Consider the following 11,402-nt stretch of genomic DNA (forward strand, 5'->3'; position numbering starts at 1 on the left):
GGGCTGATACTGATCATTCTGATAATTATTTTAGAACTATCCAAACTTGGCCTGAAGATCTTTGTAGCAGCAGATCTTCCTCAAATGTCCTTTGGCTTACCTAGTTCAGCTTCCTTTGTCGAACAGCATTCCAACAGAAGCTTGCGGTGGTTAATGACCACCGAGGGGATAGAAGAGAAAATGCGCTGACTCACTGAGACGAAGTAAGCAATGGAGGAGTTAGTTTAAACAGAGGTTGTCAGAGGGGGTTTTGGAATCTACTTCTCTGGAGGGTTTTAAAAATAGGCCAGGCACTCATCTCCCTGGGATGGGCTCAGGCTGCATAGTAGCTAGAGGACAACCACAGCCCTCTCGTGTTCCCTGCCACCTCTACTGTCTATAGATGACAACAATATCCGAGGGGCCTCTTGGCAGGGAACTGGTGGTAACCTGGCTCGTTTCTAACTAGAGACCTTTATTATCCCATGGAATGATAAGTATATAAGTGAGGGTGGGGTCAGATTGTTCCCTGAACCGCACTCTGTTAGCATTACCGAGCAGGGTGCTCTGTCTACCAGCACCGTCGGCTGAAAAGCATGGATACCAGTTAGTATTGAATGACAGTGCTCTGTTGGATTTCATTTGTTCCATTGTTTTGTGTGTCTGTGTGTCTTTGTGTGTGTGTGTGAGAGAGAGAGAGAGAAAATATAGTAAGTTACACTAATTGGAAAGGAAATTTGGTTAAAATGTCTGGAAAACATCTGGGGAAAATACCTTCATGTTCTTGTGAAGCATTTGATTCTGAGGTTAGACGCTAACCCTTAGCATTTGAATTTCCTTGGATCTGAGGCTTATCCAGGATTGTTGTCTCTTGCTAGCAGGTGGGGGTTTTCCTCTTAGAGAATGAGCTCCATTCTAGTCCCCTAGAGCTACTGGGTCATGGCCAGCTTCTCAGGAGAGCTGAAGAGACAGCAGAGCTGACAGGCACAGGGAGAGTTAGCTTTCAATACCTTGCACCCCATTATTTGGTGGGTGGGTGTTGTTGCTAATTGTTCTTCCTATTCAACAAAGAAAGTGGTGAGTTGCCAAAAATCAAGGATGTTCCATCTTAAGGATTAGGCTGAGTGCTTTCAAGAGAAGCACTTTTATTTTTTTTTTAAGGTGAATTTTATTCTATAATATTTTTCCAATTTATTTAGGTACTTTGTCCAAGGAAAATAGTATAAGTGTTATGCCATGTAACCAGAATCTTTAGAATTAGTACAACTTTTTCTCAGTGAAGGTCTATCTTTATTCACCAAGTGGGCTCAGATGGCCTGCCAAGGTCACAATCATGCAGGCTGCCCAGAGGAGAGTGGACCTGGCAACCCACCACCACCAATTTACAAACAGGTGGTGAAACTAGGATTTTCTTCTTTTTTACGTGTTCTTTCCTCAATGCCTCGCATAATCATTACTTTTCTGAAAGGTCAACTTTGCTTTTTTAGGAAAGGAGGCTTTCCTTCATCTCCTAAATGCTAAGTTGATGCCCTTCCCTAGAAGTCTTTCCATTAATTAAGTTGGCCTGAAGGTCATAAACCATGATTGATATGGAGGCTGGTTGCTGCAAGGTGCTAATTGACATCCCCAAAGAGGACTAGTGTCAACAATCAATAGAGAAGAGCAGTACACTGGTAGATTTATGGCTTTGATTTTTGAAAAGGTATGGGAATACCCTGTGATGTTTTCCCCCGTACTCCTTTTGAATGTTAATGCTTTCTTGAAGATGATTTCAGACACACTGCTAGGATACTGCCTCTACTCACTGAAGCAGAATTCTCTGAAGAGTTGCTGAGGCAGAACCGAAATCATGGCTCGCCTCAGAGAAGCAGCTGTATTGGCCGCTAATGATGCCTCACACAGAAAGACGATGCTCCTTTAACTCGGGGTTTTAATGGGAAGTTTCTAAGCCTGAAACAACAGCTTTAGCTCTGGGGTGTGCCATCAGCTGCTTGCAGCTACCACTGCCTACTGCTTTCTCACAGCCTGGTCGGGAAGAATGGAAACTAAGGAGGCTTGTAACTACCTGTAACTGTTCCACCAGGAAATGGATCCAGTGTTTGTTCAGCCAGATCCAGGTATTTGACCAAAATCTGTGTCTATGGTGGGCTAATTAAATGCTTTCCTCTTAACTTTAAATATATGCATGAGCCATGATCGCATGGATGCCTTTTGGATCCAAGTTCTGAATTTACATCTAGCTGTCAGATAAAGTCTAATTAAATAGTTGCTAGGTAAAGTTAATGCACGGGGGTGAAATGTAAAGATGCCTGTATTTTTAAAGCATGCTTAAGTTTGTAATGCTACAGATACTGGATAAGAGAATAGTAGAACAGGCTTTTTTTCTTTGCTAAGCTGCAGTAAATTATTCCTGAAAGCTCTTTGCCCATTACATTATTTTTTCTATTCGCCTAAAACATCCAACCTTCCAAAATGTAACAGGGATATTCTAATTTGGTTACAAAGGATCATGACCCGAACAGCTCATAATGATAGTGCTGACTGTCCCTGTTGTCCCTGGGCAGTGTGCAGCCCTAGTCTTTTGAGGTATCAGCAAGCACTCTCTTTCACTAGGAAACACACAAGGAAAGAGAAGGAAACCTGAGTTGAACAGTAAGGTTATTGTTTGGACTTTAAAGTTCCAGTTTGCTTGTGGTGACTTTTGATAGCCCCCTTTACTGACTGGGCACTTGCAGGCTATTTTTCTGATGTTCTCAGCAAGGCTGCAGTCTTGCCCTGCAGTCCCTTTAAAACTCCTAAAGCAGATGTTAAGAGGAAAATGAAAATAGGGAGGAAGTAAAGCTGAGGTCAGGGCTCAGGCTGAGGATAAATGTTCCCTGCTGACCAGCATGGTGAACTGGCTACAACAGGGTTCACTCCCAAAACCAAGCAGCAGATGCCTCTGCAGGCTGACTTTGCAGAGATGAGCAGAGGAATCCGACCTCCTGTACAGCAGTGAGGGCTAGCAACAGTTCTGAAACTGCCTGTTGACATATGTAGCTGACCACATTAGCTCGTCTTTAAAATCGTTGTCTATGGGCTTTCTACTAGCCTTGGGTCTAGTTTCCGAGTGTATAAATTAATATTTACTCCTACCCATCCTGTGAATTTGGAATCATCAGGGCTATTGTATCAGAACAGGAGCGGTGTTGAAAAAGAGGAACATGGAAGTTGCCATGTATTTATGTGAGCCAGAAAAGTGGGGAAGGGGTGGTTAAAATACATGAAGTACTTAGAGTCAGGAAATCTCTACCTCAAGGTCTTGGCTGGCCACCAAAAGGGCCATGTATTCTGTGAATTTGTAGGAAACATTTTGCATCTTTGCATGTATATCCTGGAATGCAAGTTACTCTTCACTGGATTCATACACAGAATTTCTATGAGAAATGAGGTGGCTTTGGTGGTGGGCTCACAGTTGTTGCGGGAGATCTGTAATAGGGTTGACTGGGATGTTTACACGTCGGGGATGGGTGGGTGGGATGGACGATATACCTCCAGACACTCCAGCTATACAGACAGCAATGCAGTTAAGGCTTCCTTAAGCTCAAAAAAGTAAAGAGTGATTCTATTCTGCCTCAGTTTCAGGATATATTATTTCTTTCATTTTTACAAGACATGTTCACATTTCAACAGCCAAGCTTCAGAACTATTGCAGGATAATGCAGCACTTTGAGGAAGTTTGTCCCTGTCAGTTCTTGCAAATTCAGTCCTGCCTACCTAGCCAACTCCCTCCCTATTTCATAGTCTACGGATTGGTCTCACTAGGCTGCTAGATAAATATAAACAAGGTACACAGGATGTCTTTGTGGGACAAGGTGTCCTGTCCATCACATGTGAGTGTAAACTGGACAAGCCTGTGAGTGTTCTTGCTCGATGGATGAACAGTTTTTACATCTGCTTTTGAAAACACATCAAGTCACATAACTAGGTTCGTGGCCTACAAGGTTTAAAAATTAGGTACCGCAATTATATGGTTTCGGAGTACTTAAAATACAGACTGCATTGTTTCACAGCACCCTGCAGGGCATAAGCAGTTGAAGGATGATGACGTTCTACTCATTCCCCTTTGAAGGGGGCTACTCTTTTGAGTTTTTTGATTTGGGGTGGTTTATTTAACAATCTCCATTCCTGCGTGGGAAATGAGCAATAAATCTCATTTTGCACAACAATGAGAGAAAGAGAAAACACTCATTTCTCATCACCTAGTTTTTGAACAGCTCACAATGTGCCAGGCAGGACTGTACACACACTGTATCTACTGCAGCTGTTATTGCAACCCATTGCGAGAGGGATGACCACAAAAGTGAGATGGTGAAATCGAATGCTTGTGTGTGGTTTCCCAGGACAAGGGGCCAAATGCAATGAATGAATTCCGTTGCCGTCACTTGAAAAATAAGAAATATATCATTACTTTAAGATAGTTCTCTCCAGACAAAATATTTTTTCTTACTGTGAAATTTTATAATGAGATGAACAGTCCAAAGGCTCCAAGCTTGAGAAGGATATGTGTTGACATTGATAGTTCCCATGTAAGACAATAGGATTCAGGATATTTTAAATGGCTACCCTTTCCCATCAAAAAGCAATCTAGGTAAGAAAGGATTGACCCCTTAAACTGAAGGGAGAGTGCTTAATTCCAGCTGATTTCTATATTTCAGACCCTACCCATCAGCAGTGAGGTCAAAGAAAATAAAAAAAAAAACCAACAAAAAAACTGTTTCTTAAATCATGAGCTCTGTGACCATTAAAATGTCATTGTGACTCAGACTATTTGTGATTCTTTGAAACAAGATCTATTTCAACCACGATGGTCTGACATCCCAGTTAGGGTGGATGACATGTTCTTTTTCTCACCCCTTCTCTGTACCACCCAGCACCTCCAAGCTTGACTTCAGTTCCCTGAACTCTAAGGAGCCAGAGGTTTGTTTCAACTTCTATTTAGAGAGGCAATGATCCCAGAGCAGCAAGGAATTCCTCAAGGAGCCTGTTATTTAAAAAGGGGACGGTGACGAGCACAGTGGAGATACATCCCGTAATAGGTGCTGCTGCAGGGTGCAGGTGAAATGTTCCCAGGGACAGAGCAGGAAGCGTCGGTGCCTTGGGTGAAGGGAGGATTGAGGCCCTGCTGAGGAGGAGGACTCTGGCGTGGAACCGAGGGAGGGAGAGAACGCCGCAGGTGGGAAGAGGGCGAGGAGGAGAGCATCTGGCGGACAGCATCATGACTCAAAGCTCAGAGGTGGGAACCCTGGAGGTGTGAGCTGGAGCTGCTGAACGGGCAGAGCTGGGACGCTCTCCTCAGGTGACTGCAGATCAATTACGTGTAAGTTCGTTCTTGCCCACTGGCCATTTTGCTCAAAACTAAATGTGATTTGATCTTTGTTCCTTTCTGAACTTACTTTGAAGATGTAGCAATACCTCAGAAAAATTCCACTGACAGATTGCCATCTAATTTGTGGTCCAGAAAACAGGTTATCAGGTCCACAAGAGGGTTAAGGGGTTGGTGAGGGTCTTGGATATTGGAGCACAAGGGTTTTCTGAGGGGAGAAATGGTCAATTCGAGCCTAGAAAGATGAATCATGACGCAGTATAGAGGAAGTATGGGGTAAGAAAGAGAGGGTTTCTCTGCAAACGCACTAAAGTGAGTGGCTGACAGTGAGAATGACTATGGGTGAGCTGGACCCCTCACACGGGGCTTAGTGACTAATTCGGGGTGTTTGCACTTTGTGAACTTACAGTCCCAGGAGCTTAGTTTGCGAAAAGGGATGTATTACATGACTTTTGAAAAATGGCAGCTTTAAATTAAGGTTTCCTTGGTCCGTGTTAAAATTAGATTTTATTTCCTGAGCACATAGAAATGGCCCCAGCAAAGGGAAGACAGGTGTGCTGCGTGATAGGGAGAGCCAGTCAGGATTAAAATACTGCTGCGAGTAACTCTGGTCCTTCTTAAAATAACTGCCTTTTGTTGTTATTCATGCTGATAATAGTTGCGTCAAAATCTTTCGAAATAATTTACTTGCCTGCATTCCACTATTTATCTGAAAGGAACATTTCATTGTTTAGGTAAAAGCAATTGTGACCATTCTCTAAGAATCATTTCTACCAAAAAAGGGACACTTCACTCTCAGGCACTTACAAAATTTGGATGTCTTTGAATATTCTTGTACTGTGGTGGCCAAGTGATTACATTTATTTCTATTTCTACATTTTACACTGATGCTTCCTTTAGCATAAACATGCTGTTGAGCTTTCCAAATTTGTAAATTATTGATTAGTTGATTGCAGGTTTAAAATCAAGCAGGCTCTTCTAGGGATTTCAAGCAGTTCCAGGCAAAACTGGGAAATAGTTGGCATTTCTTTCTGAATCTCTGGATCTCCATCTCCCTTCATAACCATCTCCTCTTCTCATCTCTACCCACTCTCCCTCATCCTTCCTCAGGACCCTTGCTCTGGACCATCAACTCATACCCCCTATGTCTGGTTCCCGCAAGTCCCTCTAGCAGCCCCTTGCTCCTAACAGGATCTTCCTTCAATTTCCTTTCTATCTACCTCTTTTCTCCCTCCTCCAAACAGGAACAGTATTCAAAGACAAATCCCTGCTCATGTGTTAATGTTTCATCTTCCCTGGTAAAATACTGCACTTTAATAGAGACCTGTGATGATCTGACCAAATGAAGTTATTTTAATAGGAACTTGGGCATCATAGTGTGCTGGGAGGGGAGAGGCTTACAATCTGTAAAGATCTGTAGAGTTCTCAAAATGCTTTCATCTCTATTGTCCCCTCAGTTTGGTATATCTAAAAAGGGTTGGTGGTGAAAGGCTCAGAGAACAAGAATATATATATTTATATTTTAGCAGGCTTCTCAAAACACATGATCAGGTTGCAAAGAGGGTTAACTATATCCTTAGATCTGCCTTTTAATCAGCATAGCATGGTAAAATTACAAATTAAAACTGAGTGTTAAGACATTCTAATAGTTGGCCTCCCTATGAAGAAGTGAGGCCCCAGACTCACGTATAGAGAGATGTCGCTGATAATCTGAATTGAGATGACTAGGTTGTTTACTGGGGCTTCTTGGAACGGTTGCCCATCACTGCATCCCCCAAATGAATGGTGTACCAGTTCTAAAACCTGAGTTATGGAATAAGCCTAGGAATTATAGGATGCTTAGCTAAGACAGAAGGACTTGATACTTTGCCTTGTACAACGGACAAGGCTTGAGAAGACTGGTCCGGGGTGTCATTATGGTGCTCGTCACGACAGTAAAGTGAAGAGCAGGGGTGGAGAGGGAGGGACTGAAAAGGTATTGCTGTATTAGTCAGACAGCTTATGGCCAGGGTGTCATTAACACAGTCTCAAAAGGTTCTGTATCCACTTCTCCACTGTTTTCATTGAACTTCACAGATCTAGCAAACTTTGTGTTGTAGATTTACGCAGTTAATGGTCCTCTTTTTTCTTCTATTTCCCTTTTGGATTATGTAATGTTTTCATTTAGAAAATTTCCTAAACATGCAGACCTGTCTCAGCTATGTTAAAGAACAGACAAAGAAATTGGCTCTGGCTTCACTTGGGCCAGAGGGAAAATGGACATAGTAAAATGGATTTTAGTAAGCCGGTGGGAAGGCCAGGGATCAGTAGGACATGGAAAGACAAGAGGCAACATTGCCACTTTGTCTCAGTGGCAAAGAACTCGCCTGCCAAAGCAGGAGACGCAGGAGACGAGGGTTCAGTCCCTGGATTGGGAAGATGCTCTGGAGGAGGAAATGGCAACCCGCTCCAGTATTCTCGCCTGAAAGATCCCGTGAACAGAGGAGCCTGGCAAGCAACGGTCCACGGGGTCACAAGAGTCAGACACAACTGAGCACAGCACAGCTTAGGCATCTATTCCTCTATCGCCACAAGGCTTTCTTTCGACCCAGGTTTTGGAGAATTTTTTGTTTGGTATGATTAAGTCCAGTTTGGGTATTTGGTATGGGTATGGATGTCCTTAGAAGCACAGGCAGAGCTGCCTTGGCTACCTTTCCTGTCCGCTCTTCAGTTCCTATTAAGAATTAGCAGCCAAGACTGGTAGGTGCTTAAAAACAAGCAAACCAAACCCAATCCATGAATATCCTCTATATGCCTAAGGAGATGTTTTTAAAAAATAGTCAAATTTTATTCCAACCTATTTTAAAATAAAAATGAATCATAAATGAATCTACTGCAACTATTCCAACCTTTAAAAAATTCAGAGTCAAGGAGCTGCAAAATATTATTTCCCCTAAACTGGTAACTCCTTCCTCCCAGATACCAGTTGTAATTCTCTTTATAAACTATTTTTAAACTGTGATTTTATAAAATTTGATGTGTCAACATATATGCAAACTGTTGTTATGCTAATTCTATACCTCAAGACAATGATTATAAGTTAACTGAAGAAATACTATGTTAATCCTTTAGGCCATAATTCTATTTTTATTTGGTTGCTTATTTTCATTGAGCATAATTTCTTTTGAATTCATGGTAATTTCCATAGATGACTATGTATTTTTTTTACATACAGGTTCATAAATATGTCCTAAGATTTTCCTATATAGTAATGTCTAATGTAAGTACTTTTCTTTATCAAATTTAATTTAAATAGGTTTAGTTCAACATATGAAGCTTTCGCTGGCCTCGGTGTCTACTTCAATATGCCTGTAAAGACAAACAGTAATATCCATAAACCTTAGTTTTTCTACTAGCAAAGTAGAAATAGTGATAACATTTCTTTCTTTCTCTTCCTCTCACCAAATGGTCTTAAACAAACAGTAGGAAGCTGCTGTAAGGCTTTTAAAAAATGCAATCAATTTCTTTTCCCTAACTCAGTTCTCTAGGTCCTTTCCAGGATCAAGTATTGAACCAGGTTTTTGTTTTTTGATGAAAAGGGAAAAAGCAGCAGAAGTTTGATGGTTTGGGAGTCTGAGACCGCTCCCTCTCCCTTGGCCTAGGCGAGGCGAGAGAAAGGAGGGGCACGGTAGCTTCCTTAGTACTGTCTTCAGCGAAGCAACATTCTGTTTCCTTTGCTTTTCATCTTTGTATGCTTTTCAAAGGTTTTCCCTGACATTCATCTTCATGATAGCACCGTGAGGTAGCATGCAGCCATTTCAACTTCTCATCTTTCCAGCTTAGTGACCTCTTCAAGGTCCCGCACACAGTAACACGGAGGCTAGAGACTGGGGACCCAAACCCAATGCTCCTTGAGAGAGTTTCTATATTAAGTGCCTTTTCCAACCTGGCTCAGACAATAAAGAATCTGCCTGCAGTGCAGGACACCCAGCTTTGATCCCTGGGTTGAGAAGATCCCTTAGAGAAGGCAATGGAAACCCATTCCAGTATTCTTGCCTGGAGAATCCCATGGACAGAGGATCCTGGTGGGCTGCAGTCCATGAGGTCGCAAAGAATTGGATGCGACTGAGTGACTAACACTTTTCCAGCCTCAGTTTCCTCATACTACAGAGATCCCTGCTTTCATGGAGGCTGTGATAGAGTGGCTATCTTCTGTTGTATTTAGCTACAGTCCTGGCACACAGCTGGTGTCCAGTCAATGGTCTCATTATAAGAATGATGTGAGAGTATTATTATTGGAGGGAATCTGGAAGAGAATTGGCAGGGAGGCTAGGTTTGGATATCAAGTTGGCAACACACCTGAGGTCAACATTACCTTGTACATTTCTCATCTTCTGTACTCTGATTGCCCTCCCTGCCATATCCCTCCTGGCCCCAGGTGGCTGCCCTGAGAACAGTCCAGTAATTTCAGGCAAGACTAACATGTTCGTCCCCATAGTTATATGGAATTAAGCATCCCTGTTGAAAAAGCTGAGCGATTGCTTCTTCTTTCTGAAAAATAGGATGGTGAGCCTAGAAATAAAGTTGCCCTTTGATGTTTACCCCCTCTCCTTCCTTTCCTTTCTCTCTGAAGCCTCTCCAAGGTGCAGCCACCATGATCTCGGCAGGCTGATGATGGAAGAGAAAGAAGCCGGTAGACCCTGTGCTCCAGCATCCCTGGACGATGGATGGAGGACAGCCAGTCCCTTCTCCCCTGGTGCCCCTTGGGAACGTGTCATCAGATTCTAGTATGTCTCTGGAGCAGAAAACCACATTTGTTTTTGTGATTTTGTTGTTTATTTTCTTGGGCATCCTCATCGTCAGGTGCTTCCGGATTCTTCTGGACCCGTATCGGAGCATGCCAACCTCGACCTGGGCTGACGGACTTGAAGGCCTGGAGAAAGGGCAGTTTGACCATGCCCTTGCTTAGCAGGACAGCAACAGGAGTCCATCCTGAGGAAGAGAAGTGCTTCGTGTCTCAGTGAGAGGTTTTCTTTAGTCAATATTCTCAGCAACTCAAAGTCTTCAGCCTATCTGGTTCTAGAACCACAATCCGTTTATTCAGTAAACATTTGAGGACATTGGAAATGGAGGTTTCTATTACCAACCCAAAATAGGAAAGTTTCACTTTCGACATTTACTCAATGAATGAATATTGTTGAATGTGTGTGATGATGAAGCCAAGAGTACCAATAGTGACTTTGCCTAAAATGAAGCCCTCCTGGACCTGGGGGACCTGACTAGGTCACCAGGAAAAAAGACCTGATTTGAATCTGAAGGCAGGGCCAAAACAGACTTCCTGGCTCTAATTTTGTCCCCCAGCTTGTTTTATTTTCATGGGAATCTGGGTCCTGGGCAGAGAATGAGGAGGATGCTGCTGAGTGGATGGACCCAAAGCAGGTACTTGTCTTCTCCTAAAGCAAAGAGCAATGGGAGGCAATTGGGAATGCTTAGAAGAAGTGATTGATCCCTGGGAAATACGAGTGAAGATGATGTTATTTTACTTTTCAAACAAAATGAATTCAAAAGCTTGTGGAGGTTTGCAAACTATTTACCAGGCCAAGTGCATTCTATGTATCCATATTAATAACATGAGTAGAGGTAGCGATACATAATCTGAATTTACTTTCTTTGCACCATTGATTGGAATAATAGGTGGCTATTTCAAATTGTGCTTTTTTTTTTCAATAAAAAGTTAACTGTTTGGAGGAGAAGACTTTTATAGTCTTAAGAAGAATGTATGCTTATGACTGATATAGAAACCAAATAAAACTTTTCAAGAAACAGAAGTGTCTCCTCTCTCTTATTTCAGCGCTCTGGAGGCAATGTGTTATATCAAATGCTGAGGACTAACTGTTCTGAGAAAGAGAAAAAGACCAAAGACCATGAAAGGTCATCTAATTCACCCCTTCCACAGATTGACACATGGGACCTATTCTAAGCACTGTTTAAGTCTCCCAAAAAGAGAGATATGAAAACCTCTTATTCCAACTCCATACGGATAGGAAAAACTTTCATCTAAACTCCTTAAGGCTGCATT

At 42.4% G+C, this 11,402-nt stretch overlaps 1 protein-coding gene across 4 annotated transcripts; it reads left to right on the forward strand.

Annotated features, from left to right (window-relative positions):
- The first annotated feature begins 507 nt into the window (after nucleotides 1-507).
- Nucleotides 508-11,141, forward strand: CTXN3 (cortexin 3). 4 transcript variants are annotated; one of them, XM_088838816.1, is made up of 3 exons: nucleotides 508-585; nucleotides 2,004-2,096; nucleotides 9,957-11,141. In XM_088838816.1, the coding sequence occupies exon 3, from the start codon at nucleotides 10,047-10,049 to the stop codon at nucleotides 10,290-10,292; it is 246 nt and encodes an 81-aa protein (XP_088694942.1). In that variant the 5' UTR covers nucleotides 508-585; nucleotides 2,004-2,096; nucleotides 9,957-10,046; the 3' UTR covers nucleotides 10,293-11,141. The 4 variants fall into 4 exon arrangements, with proteins under 4 accessions (XP_088694942.1, XP_088694943.1, XP_088694944.1 ...); XM_088838817.1 differs by lacking the exon at nucleotides 508-585 and adding an exon at nucleotides 8,559-8,603 and having other exon boundaries at nucleotides 1,762-2,096; XM_088838818.1 differs by lacking the exons at nucleotides 508-585; nucleotides 2,004-2,096 and adding an exon at nucleotides 4,873-5,317.
- Nucleotides 11,142-11,402: the final 261 nt, after the last annotated feature.

This window comes from Moschus berezovskii, chromosome 8, assembly GCF_049115385.1.
Source record: "Moschus berezovskii isolate FMDL1 chromosome 8, NW_MosBer_1.0, whole genome shotgun sequence".
Taxonomy (NCBI): Eukaryota; Metazoa; Chordata; class Mammalia; order Artiodactyla; family Moschidae; genus Moschus; species Moschus berezovskii.

Excerpts from the sequence above, each read along its gene's own strand:
- CTXN3 (XM_088838816.1), top strand. The coding sequence starts at position 10,047 with ATGGATGGAGGACAGCCAGTCCCTTCTCCCCTGGTGCCCCTTGGGAAC.